Source organism: Cucurbita pepo, chromosome 2, assembly GCF_057944985.1.
Source record: "Cucurbita pepo subsp. pepo isolate OVF chromosome 2, ASM5794498v1, whole genome shotgun sequence".
Lineage (NCBI taxonomy): Eukaryota > Viridiplantae > Streptophyta > Magnoliopsida > Cucurbitales > Cucurbitaceae > Cucurbita > Cucurbita pepo.
The window spans coordinates 372,340-394,442 of record NC_141799.1 but is presented as its reverse complement, the minus strand read 5'-3'; the positions used below and the strand labels follow the sequence as shown (position 1 = coordinate 394,442).

General features: G+C 38.7%; 7 protein-coding genes across 8 annotated transcripts; 4 read left to right on the top strand and 3 right to left on the bottom strand.

Annotated features, from left to right (window-relative positions):
* The first annotated feature begins 105 nt into the window (after positions 1-105).
* On the top strand, positions 106-1,913 carry LOC111788991 (cytokinin riboside 5'-monophosphate phosphoribohydrolase LOG3). Its single transcript, XM_023669600.2, has 7 exons — positions 106-266; positions 339-436; positions 529-559; positions 649-748; positions 838-908; positions 1,015-1,158; positions 1,277-1,913. The coding sequence occupies exons 1-7, from the start codon at positions 141-143 to the stop codon at positions 1,316-1,318; spliced, it is 612 nt and encodes a 203-aa protein (XP_023525368.1). The 5' UTR covers positions 106-140; the 3' UTR covers positions 1,319-1,913.
* Positions 1,914-2,361: 448 nt separating this feature from the next.
* LOC111788989 (endoglucanase 10) lies at positions 2,362-5,700 on the bottom strand. The gene is made up of 6 exons (XM_023669597.2): positions 5,069-5,700; positions 4,532-4,815; positions 3,981-4,418; positions 3,345-3,480; positions 3,048-3,214; positions 2,362-2,957 (listed from the first exon to the last, which is right to left on the bottom strand). Exons 1-6 carry the CDS (start codon positions 5,280-5,282, stop codon positions 2,625-2,627), a joined length of 1,572 nt encoding a protein of 523 aa, XP_023525365.2. The 5' UTR covers positions 5,283-5,700; the 3' UTR covers positions 2,362-2,624.
* A 1,814-nt stretch (positions 5,701-7,514) lies between these two features.
* Positions 7,515-10,801, top strand: LOC111788988 (uncharacterized). 2 transcript variants are annotated; one of them, XM_087121097.1, is made up of 7 exons: positions 7,515-7,818; positions 8,736-8,769; positions 8,866-8,964; positions 9,049-9,105; positions 9,257-9,320; positions 9,428-9,637; positions 10,029-10,801. In XM_087121097.1, exons 3-7 carry the CDS (start codon positions 8,867-8,869, stop codon positions 10,515-10,517), a joined length of 918 nt encoding a protein of 305 aa, XP_086977223.1. In that variant the 5' UTR covers positions 7,515-7,818; positions 8,736-8,769; position 8,866; the 3' UTR covers positions 10,518-10,801. The 2 variants fall into 2 exon arrangements, with proteins under 2 accessions (XP_086977223.1, XP_023525364.2); XM_023669596.2 differs by having other exon boundaries at positions 7,518-7,818; positions 8,736-8,776.
* A 2,017-nt stretch (positions 10,802-12,818) lies between these two features.
* LOC111788987 (uncharacterized) lies at positions 12,819-15,006 on the top strand. Its single transcript, XM_023669595.2, has 4 exons — positions 12,819-13,035; positions 13,237-13,574; positions 13,710-13,810; positions 14,112-15,006. The coding sequence occupies exons 1-4, from the start codon at positions 12,862-12,864 to the stop codon at positions 14,762-14,764; spliced, it is 1,266 nt and encodes a 421-aa protein (XP_023525363.2). The 5' UTR covers positions 12,819-12,861; the 3' UTR covers positions 14,765-15,006.
* Positions 15,007-15,545: 539 nt separating this feature from the next.
* LOC147793341 (uncharacterized) lies at positions 15,546-16,328 on the top strand. Its single transcript, XM_087121749.1, has one exon. The coding sequence runs from the start codon at positions 15,557-15,559 to the stop codon at positions 15,998-16,000; it is 444 nt and encodes a 147-aa protein (XP_086977875.1). The 5' UTR covers positions 15,546-15,556; the 3' UTR covers positions 16,001-16,328.
* LOC111788946 (WEB family protein At1g75720) lies at positions 16,297-17,546 on the bottom strand. Its single transcript, XM_023669537.2, has 2 exons — positions 17,201-17,546; positions 16,297-16,878 (listed from the first exon to the last, which is right to left on the bottom strand). The coding sequence occupies exons 1-2, from the start codon at positions 17,339-17,341 to the stop codon at positions 16,447-16,449; spliced, it is 573 nt and encodes a 190-aa protein (XP_023525305.2). The 5' UTR covers positions 17,342-17,546; the 3' UTR covers positions 16,297-16,446.
* Positions 17,547-20,348: 2,802 nt separating this feature from the next.
* On the bottom strand, positions 20,349-21,177 carry LOC111788893 (snakin-2). Its single transcript, XM_023669463.2, has 3 exons — positions 21,020-21,177; positions 20,882-20,933; positions 20,349-20,760 (listed from the first exon to the last, which is right to left on the bottom strand). The coding sequence occupies exons 1-3, from the start codon at positions 21,104-21,106 to the stop codon at positions 20,579-20,581; spliced, it is 321 nt and encodes a 106-aa protein (XP_023525231.2). The 5' UTR covers positions 21,107-21,177; the 3' UTR covers positions 20,349-20,578.
* Positions 21,178-22,103: the final 926 nt, after the last annotated feature.

Below are 22,103 nucleotides of genomic sequence, written 5' to 3'. Positions count from 1 at the left end.
TGTTTATAAATATTAGTATTTTTTTACACGACAGCAGAAAAGAAATACTATATATTTTAAGAGATGTGATATGTCGGGGGTGTTTAATTATTATTGGGGTATAAATTAAATGGGGAGCCCGGTTCTTTTATTCTCAAACGATGGAAACTCAAGTGTTTGAAACAAACACAAAGTCCAGATTTAAACGAATTTGTGTGTTCTGTGGTAGCAGCCCTGGCAAGAACCCGAGCTATCAACTCGGCGCTCTTCAACTAGCTCAACAACTGGTACGTTGTCGTCGCTTTTAACTTTAGTTGACAGATTATGATAAACTTAGAGAAGTATTAATGAAAGTGCAGGTGGAAAGAAACATTGACTTGGTTTATGGAGGAGGCAGCATTGGCCTGATGGGTTTAGTCTCCCAAGCTGTGCATGATGGCGGTTGCCACGTGTTAGGGTAACTTTTCTTTACACTGGACATCAATTTATGGTTTTAACAAGATGCTGAGATTAACAAAACAGAGGCGATGATTTGGGTTTTGGTTTCAGTGTGATTCCAAGGACGCTGATGTTAAGAGAGGTAAATTAATTATTGAAGAAAATATGGATAGGATAGTTCTGAGATTTTAAGGTTGTGGAATATGAATATGTAAGAAGTAATATTTTCAGCTGACCGGAGAAACTGTGGGAGAAGTGAGGCCTGTGTCGGGCATGCACCAACGAAAAGCAGAGATGGCTAAACAAGCGGACGCGTTCATTGCCCTGCCAGGTCGCTTTCCTTATGATATCCTCATCCTTGAATCTGTCGGGTGTCCCTCTATTACAGAGTTTAGTGGTCTTATGATGTGTGCTTGGCAGGTGGGTATGGCACTTTAGAGGAGCTTCTGGAGGTCATAACTTGGGCTCAACTTGGAATCCACCACAAACCCGTGTGATAACCAACACTTTTGTTTTTTGTATTTTTTTTTTTTCCTTTTAAAGTTACTTTTAAGTTCAATCAGTGGACGCTGAATTTGATTGTATTGTATGATATAGGTGGGGCTGTTGAACGTGGACGGCTATTACAATGCGCTTCTTTCGTTCATTGACAAAGCCGTGGCAGAAGGTTTTATCACACCAGCTGCCCGTAACATTATTGTTTCCGCTCAGACTGCCCACGAACTCATGTGCAAGCTTGAGGTACATTTCCTATATCGCCTACACGTGGGGAAGATCTACTACTTGGGTCCCCACAGGAATTAGCCTAGTCCAAATGGAACTGAGATTGGTCTTCTTTTTTTGTTTGACTTTGACTAAGGATTACAAACCAAAGCACTGCGGAGTTGCCGGCTGGGTATGATCGGTAGATGGACGAACAAATGGGTTTCATACAAAATCAGATATTGCCCGCTGACTTAGTCTCATTTATTTCGACACTCGAAAGAATAAAAAAATAAAAAGAAAGAAACAAAATTCTGTTTGTGCTTTGTGCTTTTGACACCAGAGCAGTTGTTTCTAGTTAGCTGTATTAGGATTTGTGTAGAAATATGTTTTGACATCGTGTTTTGATTGGAACGATTATGTATGTATGGATCACTAGTAAGAAATCGTTGATTTTTTAATACCTAAGTTCTGCACGCACTGCACAAGGTCATGCCCGTCATGAATGCAAAGTGGTGAATAAGAAATTTGGTATCAACCCATCACCGAAAATGTCCTATGTCCAAAAATCAATGCTACCCAACACTTACTACTAAAGCTAGTCTTCGTGATTCAGACGTTGTTGCTGCTGACATGCAACTAGTGAAGATGGTCCTCGAGGTAAAGAGCTTGAACTAACATTGATTTTTATTTCTGAATTGGTAGATCTATTCAACTCAATTCAGCTGGGGAACTGGTAAATATGTCCGTAGATGGTGGAACCAAATGATCTATAATTGAAGGGAATTCGCTCATACTATATTTGGAGTGGCCTTTATGATTAAAGTACTGATTTTGATGGAAAGTACCTATTTTATAAGTGGCATCATCTCATACACCTTTTAATTTGGAATCAATTAAAATGAAACGCGGTGGTTGCGACCACTAAGTCCAAATTTGGAGTGGACGGAAGAATTTTGCAAGTCCATCCAAAAACTGGCATCTTTTTAGCCTGCCACTATGAGAGCAGCATCAATGGACTCGACTTTAAAACTTTTGAAATACAAAATTATTAGCCCTCCCAATGTTGAGGATAAGGATGCATAAAGAATGAACGTTTTAAGAGCCACCCTAAGTCGCCATTGACATCTGTAAAGTTGAAATAATAGGCAAACTGAGGCATCAGACATCAACTTTGTCAATAGCCATTTGGAACCTTTCATACCAAATCAAATCATCTTGTCAGCAACAATAAACCGAACAGACAAGTCAACAACAAATTTCAATATATATAACTCCAATAAAGAATTACTCATAATTGTTTGGGAAAGGGGCCAAAACAGCTCGGTTCACTTCACACATCAGATACACGGTTAATTTTACTGTGCGGCTTCACTTTTGTTAGAGGATAGGCAAACGCTCACTCGCAAGAGGTACTAACACTCTCAGCACAAATAAATGGCAAACTACAAAACATAAAACGATCACAAATTTGGATAATAGAATATAAATATATACCAGCTGCATTAGGTGAAGGATTGCAATGCTGAGGAGGTGGTCACTAAACTCGATAGCAGGCCCACGACCAGAGCGCTGTTGTATGTGCTTGGTTCCCCTTGCATGGAATTGTTTCGTGAGTCAATATATGACTCATTAAGGAAGGGCCCGCCTACAAGAGCTCCATAAGCTATATTTGGGTTTGGTTTGGTCGAGAGGAGCCACTTAAACCCATCTTTACATTTGGTTGTGGCATCAGTTGGGATTGACGCACCTCTGTGGTGGACATACTGTGGAAATTTGTCACCATATCCCACCAGATAGCTCATTTTCATAGGATTGTTGCCCAACACATAATCAGCCTGGAAATAGATGTGTCCAACTTAAAATCAATAGGACTACTTTCACTCGAGAAGTATATGTTGCTTGTGCTAAATAAAGAGTTAGCTTACCTGAGATTTGGCAAAGTTTCTTAGATCTGCTGGTGTGTAGCTCTCCCCACTGCAAGAAAATTTTGCAGTTCTGGAGGTAAGCATGTAATCACTGTAAAGGGAAGCTAAGAATGCTGAAGACACAGGATGCTGCAGAGCGTTCCATTCACTGACCCATATGAGACCATCTGTACCAGAAACGTCCTTGAATAAATTAAGAAGTTCAGGAGGACAATACTAGCTACAATCTTGCTAATTCGAGGGGTGACATGAAATCTCATTTTATGAAGTCATTACACAGTTGAAGAAACTACTTACCATCTGTTCTGCTGCTTGTTGCGGTTGGAGACTCTGGGATTAGGCCACACATGACAGCTTCGGCTGTTTTCTTGTAAACTTGAACCGACTTTGAAACACCTTCGGAGCCAAAGAAGTTTAAGCGAGACAACAAAACCTGCATAGACATTGCAGAGTAGTGACAAGGTTAAGATGTTATTGACTTGATTCCAAACAGAGTTACAAAGGTAAGGAAATCCCCTGTTAAGCAGTCGATGGTAATAATAACGAGATAATATGGTTAGGCAGGAAATTGACAGCTTGTTATGTCTAAGCCTAGAGCATATGACTTGAGTTAAAACAACGATCTAAACTTTTGCCTCTCATCAAGGTTTAACCAATAGTTCAGACGTTCCTATTCCCCTTTGTTATATTATTCACTATTAGCTTTTAGATACAATGGGAACTGGGATTCAGTTAGGCTGTAAACCGTATACAGCTACAATGATTTCAGAAGAAACATATCAAATGGAAAGAATGTTGAAGCAAAAAGCTTTTGTTTAGCTCAAACTTTAGCTAATCTCATCAATATATCTTTTTGGTGGCAACTGACATTTATAAGATTTCACATTTGACCACATAGATAGGAATCTATCGCCAAGTTAAAGAGATACATACTTGGGTTGCTGCATGCTTGTCATCCCAACTAAACCAGGTGGGGCTTCCCCATTTTGCATACAATTTCCCATTGTCTCCAGACACATAATTAAGGTAGGTTTCATCCTCTGTTGCATGATACAGCCAGCTCGCAGCCCATAGAAGTTCATCTCCATATCCTGTTGAATTGTAGTAGGTTTGGACTTTAGGAATGCTGACACTGTACAAACCTCGATGCTCATCGGCAAAAGAAAACAATTCTTCAGCATGCTTAAGAAGCAAGTCTGAATAGGTGGGATCAGTTTTCTTGTACACAAGAGATGCTGAAGCCATAGCTGCAGCGGTTTCTGCTGCTACATCTGTTCCTGGAAAAGAGGCATTGATCATCGTGAGTGGCCTCTTCCCAGTCATGGTTTCAGGCCTATCCCAACAGGCATGGTCTATATCAGGATCCCCGACCTGCAAAGTATCACCAATAGATTATATGATTGTCATTTAATGCACAACTCACAAAACAATTGAAGAGATTCAAGCACACAAAAGCGATAATGTGAGTAAACAAGCGTCATTACCTGAATGTAAAGCACGTTTTCTGAAGGATGAGCATTAATAAGATAGTCAGTAATCCACTTTAGAGAATCTTTGGCAGGATCCAATTGACCCACGACGTCCATCTGATCTCCATACTCGAGGATAGACCAAGATAACACTGTTGCAGTAAAAGCCATTGGGAAACCAAACTTGATATGATCCCCAGCGTCATACATCCCTTTAGATAGATCCAATTTCGCTTCAGTTCCATCTTTCAACCCCGAATCCCCTCTCCAAGAAATTGTGTTATCTACCAACTTCCCAGCTGCAAATAGACCAATAAGTTTGTACTAAATTCATGTAACTAACAAACAAAACATTGCGACAAAAATGAAATCTCTTGTGCAGGCACTTTTCCATACTATCTCCAGTCCTTGGCAAGGTCCAAGGCACTACAGTCCACATTGTAAATTGAATAGTTGCCAAACATTTACTCTTAAAGATTTCTAGGTGCTTAGCATTTGAATCCAGAAAACAGAAACACAAAATATCAATCAGAAATGAGAATGAGATATTACACTTCTGCACATCGAAAAACTTCATGGCTATTTTGAGAGCATCGGAATATTTCTTCACGATTGCGCCAGGGGGGCCCGGAACTGGAGCAGGCTCATCATCAGAGTGACTCGACTTCTTCTTGACTGCAAATACTATAGCACCAGCGATCAAACCAAGAATCACCAACACCAGAAACCATCCACAAAATCCTCTAGACCTCGATTTCTCTCCCATTTCGCGCAGTACAAAGCAGCCTCGTAAATGCAACGCTCAGATGAGTCAATTAACCAAGATCCAGCTCAAGCACAATACATTGAAACGATGGGGAACTTCGCAATAGGTCACCGGGTAGGTGGAAATCTGGAGTCCTCGGGAAATGGAACCGCTAGAAAAAGACCCAAAACTCTGCAGCTGAATAGAACCTATCAGTCAAGATCTGTCCGCTTTTTGCCTTGATGAACTAGTGGAACTGTGATTAAGGAAATGATTGGCTAAGATTGGAAGTTCAATGAACAAAGCCTAATTAAAGAAATCGGGGATGTTGGATCTGGGCCTGAAGAAGAAGAAAAAGGAATGGAATCGTATTGTAGAGATGAATTTATTGTGCAACAAAGGTGCCTGTCACCGACAAATTTGTTTCGACGCGGGACAATAACAGATTTCACCATTTATAAAATCGTAGATTATTGGTTGTTGGCTGTATCGCTATCAGCCTTTTTCATTACAGACAATGTTGACGGACGGACAGATTGAGGAGCGTGAAACACACGCTCCGTCGGTTATGGGGGTCTTCCTATTAAAATGGTTGGCCAGACTGTACACCAAAACTGTTTTCTATGGCCCAATTGGCTGCTTCCTGTGGTTTTGGATATCCTGCTACAGACCCACCACTCATCAATTGCCTGCCTGCCAGTAGGATATCTGTTAAATGGGCCGTCCTTTCTCAGCCCATATGGCCCAAAAGCCTAGTCTGGATTGTTCTGGCCCAAAAGCCCAGTCTGGATTGTTCTGGCCCAAGGTTGGGGGGTCCCGACTGAGAAAGTGAGAGTGACAGAGCGTAAAATTGAAGGGTAATGGAGCCCACCCCACCACCACGTGCCTCTCCTCTCACTTTGAACGCAAGCTATCCTGAAGGGCAAGGTCCCCCCCACACCCTCTTTTTGCTTTAACTTACTGGATCATAGCAGGCCCATTACTAGAGCTGTGTGTGTGTGTATGTGTGTGACTGAAGACGAATAAATTCTCGTGGGAATCTTAATTTTTATTCAATCGATGTATTTGTTAAAGCCATAGACTAACGAAAAAGAGAGCAAAGGCTAAGGTCATGTAATGGGCCCATACACCCTCCTTCTCACGTGCTCTCTTCTTATTAGATTCTTATCTTTGTTTCAACTCATGGGACATACATTTTTTATTGTACGCCTCCCGGGAGAGTGGGAACAACGGAAAAGATGAAAAAATATTGTCTTTTTTTCTGGGTCCCTAAATGTTAATTATTTTTAATAAGAGGGTCCAAGGTGTTTTCAATTTACTTTTTTTAACGCTCAATAATTTGCCACCTCGTCCTTCCCTTCGCTCCTACTAATATCATTCCTATCACTCTATAGCGACGCTTGTCGGTCACATTTGCTTATAATTCTCATCAATCTCTTGGATTCACGAATATTTTTTTTTTTTTTTGTACATTCTTCACTTCGATTCATGAATCTATTGAATTAATTTGGTTCATCTTCCATATTGATACGTGAATCATCTTGATTCATATATGAGAATTAGTATTGCTATACTTATATAATAATTTGTCTTGCATTACTATTTCCTATTTCACTAGAAGCAATCAAGAGAAACTTTGAGAAAAGATTTTGTAGTTTGAGAGTGGGAGAGATATACTTTGTAAACAATTTTATTATAGTAATTGGTTATCATTCGTGGATGTATGAAATTTTTTTCTCTTTTCGAACCACGTAAATATTTGTGTCTTTTTGTTTATTTGTTGTTTGTGGGCGTGTAAGTGAGATTGATTTTGCTTCCACTTCCGCTACAACAATTAGTATCAACATCATATTTTGATTGTGGTATTTGGTACGACAATGTTCACTCACCTACTTACCAATTAACTTATGACATTAAAATAGAAATTTATTTTTAGGGTTGTTAATAGAATTGTGAAAACGGCGGCTAAACGGTAAAGTTGCCGTGAGGTTGACGCCGCTGCATACCCTGTGGTGTGGTTGTGGCTGTTGTTGATATCGTTTTCCACGTAATAAAGTAGAGAAAAAGAAATAAAAATAAAAATAAAAAGGAGCGTACGCTCCCTCCGGCTCCGTGATACCAGAAATGCAGAAATGACTAATTAGAGAGCCGTTTGATTCGAAATGAACGGTGATTAAGGGATGAAGTTTATACCATTATTGTCCTTGTGTACACACATTCCAAAGCGTCTTTCCATAATAATACGATTTTTATGGAAATCAAAGCGGGTTTTATTAGCGAAATGAAGTTCGCCGAACCAAATATCCGATTGGTGTAAGAATTTCAAACGCGCTCTCTCGCTGTCTCGCTCTCTCGCACTCGTCTCTCCATCTTTATCACTTCCTCTGCTTTTCCAACGGTCCGCCGAGGCATTTTGGCGGTGCCGATCGCTGATTTGTCTCTCCGCCGTCGATCTCCGACTCTCACTCTACGATTCTCCTCTATCCACTGCCTCGAGCCAGCTTTTGCAGACTTTTGATTTTTCTCGTATTCGTCGATTCTTTGATTTTGTCTCAAGGTAATAATCACTAGCTACTAATCTCTTTCTCTTTCGTTTTCATTTTGTCTCTTGAACCTAAGGTTTTGTTATGTTTTCCTTTATTTCTGCCATCGAGATTTGTTTAGACTTCAGAATGTTCGCTTGAGGTGCTTGATGTTTTGTTTTATTAGGTCTCCGTAGTTATCTTATTCTTATTTCTAGGTGTTTCTGGTCCTAGACTGATAATGTTCGGGGATTTACTTTATTCTTTGGAATTTGGATACTGTTTTCTTGTGGTTGTTCGGCAGATGCTCATGACGCTTTGTTATCCCCTAAATTTCAAGTTCCGAGCATTGTAGTCCTAAAATTTATTGTGCGATGGCCTTTGATGAAGTTAAGTTGCGACTTCATTGTGCAGAAAGGTAGAAACGCTGCGTTTGGTTTGAAATGGCCTGCTAATGGCAAGGGCATACAGCATTTTACGCACTGAATGGACTGAATTTTTCTTCTCATTTTAAGCTTTATTGATTGTTTTATTTGTTTCATTATTCACATTCTTAGCCGGCTTCTATGAAGCGATAAGCATTTTTAGAAGATTATGCGTGAAGGATGCATCGCAGTTTGCTGGAACTTTTATGAGATTCTGAACGAGGAATGCTTTGGTGTCTTTCTATCTTTTTGTTCTTTGTGGTATAATTTGGAATTTTGTTTAGTTAACTGATTTTATTGGTTTCTATAGAAGCGTAAGAACATACATCGTTTGTTCATAGTTGAACAAACAGATATTATTTGTCTGGAACTCTTTTGATTCCTTGTTAGTCCTTGTGATCTACTTTCTATTTGATTGTACAATTTTCTCTCATTATTTAACACTACTTTCTATTTGATTGTACAATTTTCTCTCATTATTTAACATACTTCACTACTAGCCATAACTGATGTCTAAATTTTGTTAGGCATTCAAGATGATTGGCTCCTTTCTTACTAGAGGTCTCGTGTAAGTCTATTTGATAATAATTTGCTTGCCTCGGTAATAATACAGATTATCCTGTGGTATTAATATATATTTTGTCAATCTGTTGACAGGATGATTTTTGGCTATGCTTATCCTGCATATGAGTGCTATAAAACTGTTGAAATGAACAAGCCAGAAATTGAGCAACTTCGCTTTTGGTGCCAATACTGGTATGCAATAATATTTCTTTTGCATTAGTTGTCTTTAATAAAATTCTGAGCATCAACATTGATTGGCTTTCCTTTTGGTTTCAGGATTTTAGTGGCTGTTTTGACTGTTTGTGAGAGGATTGGAGATGCATTCATTTCATGGTAGGAATTGGATGAAGATATTGTTGATACGATGCCCTTCTTTTTTATTTAGTTCTTTGGTCTAGGACTCCGTTGATTCCTCATAGTTAGTTGGCCTTTACTTGTGAATTATAAAATTTTAATAATATTATTATTATTTTCACTTGTGCAGGGTTCCTATGTATAGTGAAGCTAAATTGGCTTTCTACATTTATCTCTGGTACCCCAAAACAAAAGTAAGGAATCAGAATCTGGAATTTAGGCTTTTCTCTTTCTTGCGCTCACTCCTGGGCCACCTTTCTGAAATCACTTATCTTCTTCCTAATAACTTTTCATTTGTCAGGGAACAACTTATGTATATGATTCCTTCTTTAGACCATATGTAGCAAAGCATGAGACAGATATTGACCAAAATTTATTGGAACTAAGGACCAGAGCGGGTGATATTGCTGTTATCTATTGGCAGAGAGCTGCAAGCTATGGCCAGACAAGGGTATACGAGATCTTGCAATATGTTGCTGCACAATCAACAGCTAAGCCTCACAAGACTCAGGTATTTGCAGATAAATTTAATTAGATCAAAATCGTCATATTATCGTTCATATTTTAGTCCTAAAATTGGTGTTTTATTGAGTGATATGGAAAAAAAAATTAGTACTGCAATTCTGTTGTCTGTTTTAATTCTGTTGTCTGTTATAATGACCTGGTTTCTTGCTGCGTGTAATGATTTGTATCTTATTCTTCAGGCCAGGATTGTGCAATGTGAAATGACTTTATGTTATGTAAAGAAGCAGCTTTACATTTCTTTACGCATCGCTCTCATTACATGCGTATCTGATATTTGTTTATCTAGTGCATGTGGTACAATCGAACACTTGCATTAGAAAATAGTTTTGGCGGTTCTGGAAGTACCTATATCTCTACTTATTTCTCTTAAATTGCAGAAACAGCCCGCGGTGGCGAAGGCGAAGGTTTCACCAGACAATGTGACATCAAAAAGCACTGGTGCCACTACTAATCAAGTGCTAATTGATCCGTCGTCATCCCCATCTTCAAGTCAACAAAAAGATGTAGCTGAAGAGGTGGGTGTTTCACAAGTTTCAAAACTGAAAACCACATTTGAAGTTCCTAGTAGTCCGAAAGTGTCAAAACCGTCAAAAACCACAGTTGAAGTTCCTCATACTCCAAAAGGCTTGAAACCATCAACCTCAGTCAACGTTCCTAATACTCCGAAAGCAGCTGCAGCAGCATCTGAACCAGCCAGTAGCAGCAGCCAATCTGAACCGGAGCCAATGCTGCTGATTGAACAAGCGCCAGCTTCAGTGGACGAGAACGGAAATCCTCCCCCAAAAGAGACCGTCATAGAAGAACCCACAAAAGTAACTCGCCCACGTTTGAGAAAAACCCGTTCAAGTGCTGCTGCTAACCGTTGAAAAGGGAATGGGAGCAATGTTTCTGAATCTCAGTTTCCCCTCTTAGAAAGCAGAATGGAACAATGAGTACTGATTTGCCGATCCCGGCATTCATGTAAATTTGTTGTTTCTATTCCAATTTTATTTTCTCTTTATTTTTCTGGACGGTGGCCGGTGGGGTGGTCTAGAGTTAGCATATGGTGCGTTTCTTGTCAAAATTCCATGGCATAATTTCAATGTTCGCATAAATCTTTACTTGGCTATAGTTGAATTCAGGACTTCCGTCGGAAATGCTTTTTGCACAACAGATGGTTTGGGTTAAATCTTTTCCTTCGATCAGTTAAATTGGATTCTATTGACAAGTTTCCTTTTCTACTCTCCTTTGAATGGTTTCTTAATTATTCCTTGCTAAGTGGATAAAGAAAAGGTATTTTGATGAGGGGCTATAAACTTAATGAAAAGTAGTTGAAAAGATGTCTAATATATTCAGGCATAAAATGCTAAAGCATTCGGCTCCACCAACACATTAATTAATTAATAAAGTTAATCATTTTTAACAATATTTCCACTATTATTATTATTTTTTATTTTTTATTTTTTTTAAATCCTATCCCCAAGAGCTTTTTGGGATTAATACAACTTTCCTAATCCTATCCCTAAGTAAGTTCTACGAAAACTTTGCTTTGGACTTCTTGTTGCCGGTGAGATTTTATTATTAACTATTAATTCAATTGGAAAATCATGGTTTTGAGTGTTAGGTGAAATTATATTAACGTTGCACCCACCTGCCCCGTAACCAATTATTGACGATCAATTTATTGTTTGGTTTTTAAGAAATATTTGCGAACTTATTATGATCTGAACTAAAACCTTGTTACTTTGATTTTGAAATAATTTGAATACTCACTTATACTTTTGATTTATTTATTATTATTATTCTTGTTTTTTAAACAAAAATCTAGGGACTAGCGTTGTTAGCCCTTTTCTACGCAATGCACTTGCATCAGTATTGATCTTACCAACGTTGTGAAACACATGCTTTAAGTTCTTATCGTGTTGATGCAGAGACCACGCATATTGTCAACACATAATGAATTATACCAATCTGTTTCTAGTTGACTGTAAGAGATCGTGAATCAAAGCAAGAAAGTGAATTTGGGTTGAATTAATGCAATTGCAGGCCCAAATATTTTTTTGTTAGAAAAGATTGAACACCAAACCTTTGCTAAAATATATGATTTCAAATTAGACACACGTGACATGCTTAGGCATATTGGAACAATTTCCAAAATTTGAGATTCATGGGCATTTCAATTTATTAGCGATATCAAATTATTCAATTCATCTAATAAATAATAAATTAATTAATAAAGCTTCACTTAGCCTCCACGTGGCTTTTCATAAACCTTTATTGCTTTGCAGCTTATCTGTCATCTACATTTATTTAATTAATGATGGGTTTGGTGATTGAAATTTAATCAGTGTCTGTGTGGACATTGACTCATATAATAATGAGACCATTTTGTAAAATTAATGAGAATCAGGAAATTAATATTGTATTTTAAAGTTTATATAATTAGGATATTAATTTGGATTAATGACACAAAAAAGCTGAGATCATGATATGAGAGCAGAACATGAAGAATCTTAATAAAACCAAACAGCATGGGGACAACATCTGCGCAATATTGGGCACTTCGTTTCATGTCTTGTAGTTGTTTTTATATGTTGTCTGTTTTACCCTTATTCACTTCAGAAATTAGGCTTTTATCCGGTGAATCAAATTATAACAAATGTATCTCAAATTCATAAGCCCATACCCCTTTCCATATTTTTCATCTTATTATATTATTCAAATTCGAATATGTTTCTTCACACTCGGAAAGAACCCTACTTTTTTATACGTTAAAACACGTCTAGTAAATATCGATTTCCATAACTTCATAAGAAATATTTTGTTCCTCTCTCCCATTAATGTAGGATCTCACAATCTACCTCGTGGGGTGAGCGTTTTCACTGGCACATCATCTAGTATATGACTCTCATACCATTTCTAATAGTTCAAGCTCACTCCCAGCAAATATTGTCTTTTTTGCACGGTTTTAAAATGTTAAGGCGAGTATTCCACATCCTTACAAAAAAATATTTCGTTCCCCTTTTCAATCCACGTGGACCTCGCAGGGTTGATATTAAACTCATGAGCTTGTTCATTCACCAATGGAATATTTATAGAGAGAGAGACAATAGATGGAAGCCCCACACTCTCATCTTACATTTCTTGGATCTCTCCCTCTCCATTTCATTTCACACCTTCTATAACTCTCTCTCTCTCTCTCTCAGCCCTGAGAAAAAAAGAGAAACTTTCATGGCACTCTCAACTTCCTTAGCAATAAACGCAGAGAAAAGCAGAAAAATGAAACCCATCAACACTAAACGCAGAGAAAAGCACCAAAACCCACCTCCCTCCCAACCGCCGCCGCCGCCGACCTCTGCCCAATCTTCATGGGACCAAATCAAGAACCTCATCACTTGCAAGCAGGTGCGTCTAAATTTCATAGCTTACCCCTACATTTCATAAATTACAGATTCATATTCTTTTGCCTTTTATTTCTTTTTTTCTTCAATTAGAAATGTGTTAATTTTATGTCTTTTCTTGTCTGAAAATATTAAACTAATTTTAAGTTTAATTAAAAGTATATAGAGTACTAAACTTAAATCTTTTTATTTACGTTCTTATTAGGTGGAGGCTTCGAGAGTTCACGAGCCGGCAAAACGCTCGCCGGCGAATTCGAAGTTGGGTTCTTCTTGCAGCTCCATTTGTAGGTTTAGAGACGTGGTCCATGGCAACGCCAAAATTGTTCACAGACCCGACAACTCACCGGAAACCAGCTCCCTCGGACAGGAAACTAGGTTACTCACTACAAAAGCTACAAACGGTTCATCGTCTCGTTCTTTGTCAGCTCCGACCAGAACCAAAAACGGTGCTTCTGCTTCACACTCCTCCTCATCCTCTAGAGGATTACAATTACGAAAGCTTTCTGGGTGTTATGAATGCCACACCATCATTGACCCTAGCAGGTATTTGTAATTGTCCAGCTCAAACACAATGCTAGTCGATATTGTCTTTTTTAGACTTTTTAGGTTGAGATTTCAACCCTAATTATTATTTAATTATAAATTAAAAAAAGAGTTAAAATTGGAGTTGAATTTCAGGTACCCGATTCCGAGGAGTTCTATTTGCCCTTGTCCTCAATGTGGAGAGATGTTCCCCAAGATGGAAAGCTTAGAGCTTCACCAAGCGGTTCGCCACGCTGGTATTTTTCCAAATTCTTTTTATGGGTTATTTTAAAAGGGTAAATAGAAAATTGTATAAAAAATCGCTTTCGTGGCCATCGGGTTTTGCCTTCACTCATACACCACTGCTGACGGGGTGTAAATGCTCTTTAATATTCCATTTACAGCTGTGTTCTTGACGGATGACGTGTCATGTTTTGATTCTTTGCGTTAAAGAGTCTTACTTGGTGTATAAACCTGCACGACCGTTGACTCCACCGACACAAAAATGTATGTGTCAAATCATATCCATTAATTTTGTTTGTTTATTTGTCTTTTTAGTTTCGGAGTTGGGTCCTGACGATTCGGGTCGAAACATCGTGGAGATCATTTTCAAATCAAGCTGGCTAAAAATAGACCGTCCAATTTGCAAGATCGAACGGATATTAAAGGTCCACAATACCCAACGCACCATCCAACGGTTTGAAGACTGCCGCGATGCAGTGAAGACACGTGCGCTCGCCTGCGCTAGAAAAAACCCGCGGTGTGCGGCTGACGGTAATGAGCTGTTGCGGTTCCATTGTAGCGAGTTGTTGTGTGACCTCGGCTCACGTGGCTCAACCGGCCTGTGTGGCTCGATTCCCGGCTGCCGTGTCTGCAGCGTTATCCGTCATGGATTCCAGTGCAAGCCCGGTGAACCCGCTGGCGTACGAACCACTGCCAGTAGCGGTAGGGCCCATGATTCGTTCGAATGCGGCGATGGACGGCGGCGGGCGATGTTGGTGTGCCGTGTCATCGCCGGAAGAGTGAAGCGGATCGCGGAGGATTTGTCGGCCGCAGCGGTGGAGGAGGAGAATTTGTCGGCGGCGGCTGCCTCTTACGACTCCGTTTCACGACAGTCCGGGAAGTATTCGAATCTCGAGGAGTTGATCATTTTCAATCCAAAGGCTATCCTTCCTTGTTTCGTCGTGATCTACGAAGCCCTCCAAACCTAATTAACGACGTCGTTTAATTAGTTCGTTTTCTTTTTCTTAGTTTTATTACGTCAGACAGTTTAGGATAACTATAAGGTTTAGTTGGCGTTTTTTTTTTTTTGTCTTTAAATTTAAATAATTTTAATTTTAACTTTTTTATTATACTATTTTTGTTGGTGGATATTAGATGTGGGTTATAGTAAGCTTATGTAGTATGATATAATTTTAGTAAATGAAATGAATCATTTCATGTTTGACTCTAATTTTAATTTAATAAGTCAAATTTAAGGTTGGGTTGACTCAATTCTAACTTAAATAATGTCATCAGCCAGTTAAACTGCAATTAAAGATATTAACTTTATAGTGTTGAGTCATACTGATTCAATAACGAAGGTAAATTAAGATTTCTTCCTCTCTCAATAAAATTACTTGTATTATTAATAGATCCGTATCTACTCAAGCTTGAAGTATACTTGTGAAACCATCAATTTCTTATATGTATAAATTGCGAATATGGGCTCCACACAAAAGGTCTCGAACATCAAAGCATTGCACCCTAAAGTTGCCCTTCCTAGCACTTAGTTTTATCAAAATTGTGAAATGGGTCACAAACTTATCATTCTTGGAATATTTTGGTTAAAAAGCTTTTATTTGTTGCTCGAATTGGAATGCTTCATTGAATGGAACCCATACTATAATTAGTGAGAGGATTAAAGAAAATTATCTTTTAAAGCTGGTTTTGATGAATTTGTTTTAAAGGGAAATGATTTGAGCACATGGAGAGTTGGGGCAGCATCTTTTCTTGCTCTGATTATGCTCTGCAAAGCTTGGCCCATACAAACTCCTTATTCTAAATATCTATACAAATCTATGTATTATATAACTCACCAACCCACATCCAGCAGGAACCCCTCTTGGTCACCGGATTTACACAATATGCAAAGCTCTAAATCCCCTCAACTTACTCTAATTGCTGCCTCTTCCAAACCTCTAAACTTCTCTTCCATGAACCTCTTTCATCAAATCCGTAAGATGCTTGTGCGGTTCGTGTCCTCCTTTCCATCTCGAGTGTCGTCGTCGTTGTCGAAACGAAGATCGAGCTACGACAGGTCGTTTGATCCACCCAAAACGTCATGCAGTTCATATTACTCTTCCCATTCTCACTATGATGAAGCTATTGCTGATTGTATCGAGTTTTTCAACAAGTCGTCGCAAGAGGGAGTTTTTGAAACTCAAAAATCAAATTCTTTTGTATGATACGTTCAGTAAGCTAAATAATATCTCTCCAACTTGATAAGAAGAAACCATTGTTGAAGAGATATTTGTTTGTTTGTTATAATGTTTGAGAAAAAATTGGTTCATATGTGTCTTTTTTTGTTGCATTTATTTATTTTATTGAGCAAACGAAAGGGGCGTAGATTGAACTCGAGAACTTGAGCTCAAACTAACCCAACCTGAATTGTAAGGATTGGATTGAGTTAGATAGCATCTTGGGTTGGGTCGAGTTGAGACTTGAGTCCTGAGGCCAAGCCCAACTCGAACTCCACAATGTGTAAATTTATATGCACGGAATTTCTTATTACAAGACCAACTTAAGAAATTCAACGTCAAACTGTTCGGTTACAATCCTGTCTGTCTGAAATTTTTTCACTTATTTTCTTACAAGGAGACTCATATCTAATTGTTGTAATTTCATGATGGGCTTAATTTCCTTTTTTCTTGGAAAACATGCCGGAAATGAGAGGCATTAATCTGTTCTTGATCTTATTCTTCTTCTCTCTTTTAAGAGACGAGAGCCTCTCAAACTTCTCGACGCCGGCGGTCGGCGGAGTGTCAACCTGAGAAACGGCGGTCGGCGGGTTGGCAAAAGTGACATAGCGTTTCTTTTGAAATTCCATTGAATCGGCCTCTACAACTTTCACATCTGCGACTTCCTCAAATTCTCGTTGCTTTAAAAGTTGAAGCTGTTTTTTAGTGTTCTCAAGCTCTTCTTGGAGGGATGAGAGGCAATGAGCCATTGCCATGCTTTCTTCTTTGGCCTTCTCCAGGCTTTGCTTTGTTTCTTCTAGTTCAGCTGCAACACTCCCTAGCTTCAACTGCCCATTCATCATTTCTCTATGCTCTCCCCCATTCATCTTTACATTAAAAACCCAACCTTTATAATCAAAATTCACTACTTTCTAACCAAAAAATTTACCTTCATTTAGGATATATATCTTCCTTCAATTCAAAGCAAACTATATAAAAAAATATCATTTTGTCACATCATACCAGTACCAAATTTCAATATTCTATCAGTAAATTATTGGGTAAGTAAAGAATTTTCGAACAATTCAAGATAAGAAAAGATAAAAACTTTGAAAATCAAGAGAGATGTAAAATTTTCACATCAGTTTATTACTGCAAGAACTAAGAAGTAATTGGAGCAGTAGAAAAGAAAGGGTAAGAAGAGAAGACCTGTTTAAGGTTGTTGGTGGTATAGATCAGTTCTCCGGCTAAAACTTTGTCACCGAACAAAGTAACAGCTTCTTTGACAGAACCAAATGGCTTTCTTGTATCGATCTCTGCCCTTCTCACTCTCACGCCGCCATTTTCCATGTTCAAATGGAGACAGACAAACAAACAAAAAAACACCCAATTAACTAAAGGGGTTTCTGATCTAGAAATTTGAAACAGAACAAGACAAAGTAACAGCCTTTAATTTTGTTCCAACTTCCGAAGAGAAAGAGGATTGAAGAATTGGGTAATGGAGGAAGAAAAACAGAGAAGAAAGAGATATGGGAGTTTATATTATTATTATTATTGTTGTTATTATTATTTAGGCAGTAGCAAGTACTACCAAAGCTTCGTTTCTTGGCTTCCAAGTTTGTGGAATTGTGTTAAATTTTGAGGTAAAAGAGAGTGACAGTTGAACAGTTATACATAATATCCAAACTATACTTTATATGTCTACCAAAAATGCTTGTAATTGAAGTCAGAGGTGGTGGGGGCCTGTTTCTTCCCCTTTTGAACTTAGTAAGCTACTGCTATGTACTCACTTTAATCAACATTTCCTTACCACACTCCTTAAAACCTTCTCATCTGTTCCTGTTTATTGTGTTGTTGAATCTGTTTCCCCAATGTAGATTTGTTGGGGTGGTCTTGTTGTGAAGCCTATATTTGGATATCTATGATGTCAAGCGTAACATCATCATCATAGAACCAACAACACTGTCTAAGGACACTTGTGCCTGCCACCATGTGTGCTCATAGCAGGGACAAACATAGTAGTTTTCTGCAGTGCCCACTGGAACTGGAACTGGAACGCATTGACAGGATGAGATCCCACATCGGTTGAGGAGGAGAACGAAACACCTTTTATAAGGGTGTGAAAACCTTTCCCTAGTAGACGCGTTTTAAAAACTTTGAGGGGAATAGGGAAAGTCCAAAAAGACAATATCGGCTAGTGGTGAGTTTGGGCCGTTACAGACCGTGAGCTTAGCAGGTTCTGCATTCCCTCTTGCAGATTTGCTACCTCGATGATAATTGGCACCTCGGATCACAAGCTTCCCCGCGATTTGTAAGAGACTCGGATTTCAGTCGCTAACATCTGTAACAGCTCTAATACCATTTGTAATAGCTCAAGAGCCCATCACTAATAGAGATTGTCGTTTTGGCCCGTTACATATAGCCGTCAAGCTTATGGTTTTAAACACATCAACTAGGGAGAGATTTTCACACCCTTATAAGGAATGTTTCGTTTCCCTCTCCAACCGATGTGAGATCTCACAATCCACCCCCATGGAGGGCCATCATCCTCGTTGGCACACCTCTTGGTCTCTAGCTCTAATATTATTTGTAACATCTCAAGCCCACCACTAGCGGATATTGTCCGTTTTGGCCTGTTACGTATCACCGTAAGCCTCATGGTTTTAAAATACATCTGTTAGGGAGAGGTTTCCACGCCCTTACAAGGAATATTTCGTTTCCTTCTCCAACCGATATGCGATTTCACACTGGATTACTTGGACATTGATCAAAAGTGTGTTTCTCTCCACAACATACCCAAGATTCAACTACCGATTGAGTTATTACAGCTGCTACCTCGACATGATATCTCCATGTTTCATATGCAAGAGGTGTCTGTTTATAGGGGGAAAATTTTAGGAAGGGAATAAAGTAAAGTACCCGGGAAAGTTAGGTAAATCTTTCAGGTTGAGATGGATATCTATAATGTTACATGGCTAGTTATGTGGTAGATGGGCTCTTAGCTTGGATTATAATTGGTTGATATGAAGACATTGCCTCTGTTCTCATAACGCAGCTGTGAGCAATTTTGAGGATAGATATCTTTTGTCATCATCTCATGTGTGGTTCAGAACATTGTACCATTCAGAAGTGTTGACAAGAGTACATGAGAGCCCACCTTAAGCTCGTCTCAGTGAAGAATACAAGTGAAGGTCCAGTTATCTAAACCCTTCTTTACTCTCAATTATTAGAGGATTATTTGAGAGGCCCTACTCCAACATTTCGTAATCAACTCTTTGTTCTTTATACTGAACACATATTTTCAATCTTTAATAGTGTTTGTTGCTTTCCTTGTAGAAGTTTCGCTTTGTACAAAAGATAATTATAGCACCAATACGTGGTTGGTTCATTGCATAATCTGTCAGTTTCCCTATCACAATTCCGCCACTAACATCTCAAAGCATATTCATTTGGGTACATAAATCAGAAAGTGAACTTACTTTGATTGAAAATTACTTGTTTGATCGCTGTTGCATACACATTCAAAAATCTGCATGATTCCAGATATTTCTATTCCAGATATTTCTACCCTTCTTACCGCCTAAGCTTACTATTAGCAGATATTGTCCACTTTAGCTCGTTACGTATCGTCGTCAGCCTCACGATTTTAAAACGCGTCTGCTATAAAGAGGTTTCCACACCCTTATAAAAAAAATGTTTCGTTCTCCTCTCTAACCGTTGTGGGGTCCCGCAATTCACCCCCTTGAGGGTCCAGCGTCCTCGTTGACACACTGACCGGTGTCTGGCTTTGATACCATTTGTAACAGCGTAAGCCCATTACTAGCCTATATTGTCCGTTTTGACCCGTTACGTATCGCCGTCAGTCACACGATTTTAAAACGCGTTTGTTAGGTAGAGGTTTCCACACCCTTATAACGAATACTTCGTTCTCCTCTCTAACCGATGTGAGATCTCACAATCCACCCACTTGAGGGTCCAGTGTCTGACTTTGATACCATTTGTAACAGCCCCAACCCCACCGCTAGTCGATATTGTCCGCTTGGATCGTTACGTATCGTCATTAGTCGCACCATTTTAAAACGCGTTTGCTAAGGAGAAGTTTCCACACCCTTATAAGAAATGATTCGTTTCCCTCTCGATATAGAATCCCACACCACAAGTCCGTTTCAACCATTCCTACGTGTAAGATCGTAAAAATATGCGTCCAACTTGAAAGAATAATGAAACTAGGCTGCATTGTTTGTCAAAAACTGATGCCAAATTTAACATGGTCGGCTCAGAAAGCAGTTGATCCATTAATTTTAGCTTTAACACAGAATTAAAAACAGACCCACTTTTCTTCCAAGTCCAAGAAACGTACAAAATAATTCATACCTCTTATATTCATATAATAGGCCAAACAAACAAAAGAGACAGAGACACAAGAATCTGGTTTTCACAGATTCCCTTTATTTTACATTAATTTCATATTTCAAACACGCTTGAAACTCATAATCATTAATCAAACTCCAACATAACCCTGATTCAAGTAGCAGACACTTTGCATGCACAAATAATATATGCAGAGAACTTCGAATAATTCTTTATTTAGGGACACTTTCTCCGACCGCCGTGAGTGGTCATGCTGGCGTAGCAAGGGCAGGTTTCGTAGCCGCCGGAAGTGCCCGGCGGCACGCAGTTGCAACGCGCACAGCACGTGCCGCATGCCCTCTTGCAAAGGTGTGGCCTTGAAGATAATTTGCACCTCGACGCACAAGCTCCCCCACAATCTGATGACACGCAATAAATGTTAAATTTTGAACTATTAAATTTGGTATATCATAACTAATACACTCAATATTTCATTATTTTTTTACGTATATAAAATATAAAATAATATTAATATATTACCAATGCTTTGTATATTAGCAGGATGAGCCGCAACGCCATGAATTGAGTTCACCTGCAACGTAATCCATATATATTGGGCGTAAGAACATTTGAGGTTTGTGATAAATTAAGAGGATGGAAGTTGGTTCAAGGCTATACCTTATCATCAGCTGCAACCAAATGAACTACGAGAAGGGACATGAGAACACAGGTGAGCAAAGCTTTGGAAAGACCAGAGATGGCCATGGGAGACGAAGCAGAGGATTGTTAAAATGTTTGTTGTACGTGATATGAATGAGGAAGGAAATGGTTCATATTTATAGATGAAAAAAGGTGGTGGAGAGTGGCGTTAGGTGAGTGGCTAAGTACAGAAATTTCTCGAAAATTTTCACGCGGAATGGAATATCCATTCTTGTGGTGGAGGAAACTGAATTATAAAAAGCATTAAAATAAATGAATCTGTTCGTTTTCGTCTCTTTCTTTCAAAGGCAGGGTGTGGTCTTCTCCACGCATAGATTTCCACTTCAAAATAACACCCTATTTCCTTTACTTTGTACACGTAAATTAGGTTAAATCACAAGTTTAGTCCATCGGAACTTAGGTTTGTAGGTCCCATGAGGCTATTATTGTCTTTTAACATTCTAAACCTTATAAAATTAATTAATTTTATGCCCAACTCTAAATTTTGGTCAAATTAATTATAGTTCAATCGACATGTAGTTTTTTTTTTTTTAATTTAAAGTTCGAATCAATTATTAATGAAAGCCAAGGAACTTTAGTTGAGCTGGAAATTGAAGTATAAAGGGACATGTAAACTGCTCTCCAGCTGTAGAATCGATCATTTATGGTAAAGCAAAGTTAGCTTAAACTAAGATTGAATAAAGTGTATTCATAGTCTATTCACTATGCCAACTCTCGATCAATGATTACTGGTTGCTTAGTGTAAGATAACATAATATAATTTTGATAACAACATCCAAGATGGTCACCAAGAAAGAACCCATCCGACCAAACCTCCCATCTGTCGAGTTGGACTCCACGTGGCATCTGAACTGGGTTTCCATGTAGCCCTTGCTGCTGGAGGTCGCCATGAGGACGGAGCTGTTGGTCCACCTGTCCGTTTAAGACTGTTCTCCATTTCTCTCTTTTTTTTTTTTAAGCCAAGATCGTCTCAAGCTCACCACTAGCAGATAGCGTTGGACTTGGACTCTTACAAGTTCTCTCCTTAGTTTTTATCTACAAT

What these genes read in the sequence shown, in the direction of transcription:
- LOC111788946 (XM_023669537.2), bottom strand. Translation starts at nt 17,341, where the DNA reads ATGGAAAATGGCGGCGTGAGAGTGAGAAGGGCAGAGATCGATACAAGA. An exon ending in CCACCAACAACCTTAAACAG is followed by an intron (nt 16,879 to 17,200) that starts GTCTTCTCTTCT and finishes TTTAATGTAAAG; the next exon opens with ATGAATGGGGGAGAGCATAG.
- LOC111788988 (XM_023669596.2), top strand. Translation starts at nt 8,745, where the DNA reads ATGATTGGCTCCTTTCTTACTAGAGGTCTCGT. An exon ending in TCTGGTACCCCAAAACAAAA is followed by an intron (nt 9,321 to 9,427) that starts GTAAGGAATCAG and finishes TTCATTTGTCAG; the next exon opens with GGAACAACTTATGTATATGA. An exon ending in CTAAGCCTCACAAGACTCAG is followed by an intron (nt 9,638 to 10,028) that starts GTATTTGCAGAT and finishes CTTAAATTGCAG; the next exon opens with AAACAGCCCGCGGTGGCGAA.
- LOC111788987 (XM_023669595.2), top strand. Translation starts at nt 12,862, where the DNA reads ATGGCACTCTCAACTTCCTTAGCAATAAACGCAGAGAAAAGCAGAAAA. An exon ending in ACCATCATTGACCCTAGCAG is followed by an intron (nt 13,575 to 13,709) that starts GTATTTGTAATT and finishes GTTGAATTTCAG; the next exon opens with GTACCCGATTCCGAGGAGTT. An exon ending in CCAAGCGGTTCGCCACGCTG is followed by an intron (nt 13,811 to 14,111) that starts GTATTTTTCCAA and finishes TTGTCTTTTTAG; the next exon opens with TTTCGGAGTTGGGTCCTGAC.
- LOC147793341 (XM_087121749.1), top strand. Translation starts at nt 15,557, where the DNA reads ATGCTCTGCAAAGCTTGGCCCATACAAACTCCTTATTCTAAATATCTA.
- LOC111788989 (XM_023669597.2), bottom strand. Translation starts at nt 5,282, where the DNA reads ATGGGAGAGAAATCGAGGTCTAGAGGATTTTGTGGATGGTTTCTGGTG. An exon ending in GTTTTTCGATGTGCAGAAGT is followed by an intron (nt 4,816 to 5,068) that starts GTAATATCTCAT and finishes GTCTATTTGCAG; the next exon opens with CTGGGAAGTTGGTAGATAAC. An exon ending in ACAAGCATGCAGCAACCCAA is followed by an intron (nt 3,481 to 3,980) that starts GTATGTATCTCT and finishes ATGTCTATGCAG; the next exon opens with GTTTTGTTGTCTCGCTTAAA.
- LOC111788893 (XM_023669463.2), bottom strand. Translation starts at nt 21,106, where the DNA reads ATGGCCATCTCTGGTCTTTCCAAAGCTTTGCTCACCTGTGTTCTCATG. An exon ending in TGGTTGCAGCTGATGATAAG is followed by an intron (nt 20,934 to 21,019) that starts GTATAGCCTTGA and finishes ATTACGTTGCAG; the next exon opens with GTGAACTCAATTCATGGCGT. An exon ending in TGCTAATATACAAAGCATTG is followed by an intron (nt 20,761 to 20,881) that starts GTAATATATTAA and finishes GCGTGTCATCAG; the next exon opens with ATTGTGGGGGAGCTTGTGCG.
- LOC111788991 (XM_023669600.2), top strand. Translation starts at nt 141, where the DNA reads ATGGAAACTCAAGTGTTTGAAACAAACACAAAGTCCAGATTTAAACGA. An exon ending in TTCAACTAGCTCAACAACTG is followed by an intron (nt 267 to 338) that starts GTACGTTGTCGT and finishes ATGAAAGTGCAG; the next exon opens with GTGGAAAGAAACATTGACTT. An exon ending in CGCGTTCATTGCCCTGCCAG is followed by an intron (nt 749 to 837) that starts GTCGCTTTCCTT and finishes TGTGCTTGGCAG; the next exon opens with GTGGGTATGGCACTTTAGAG.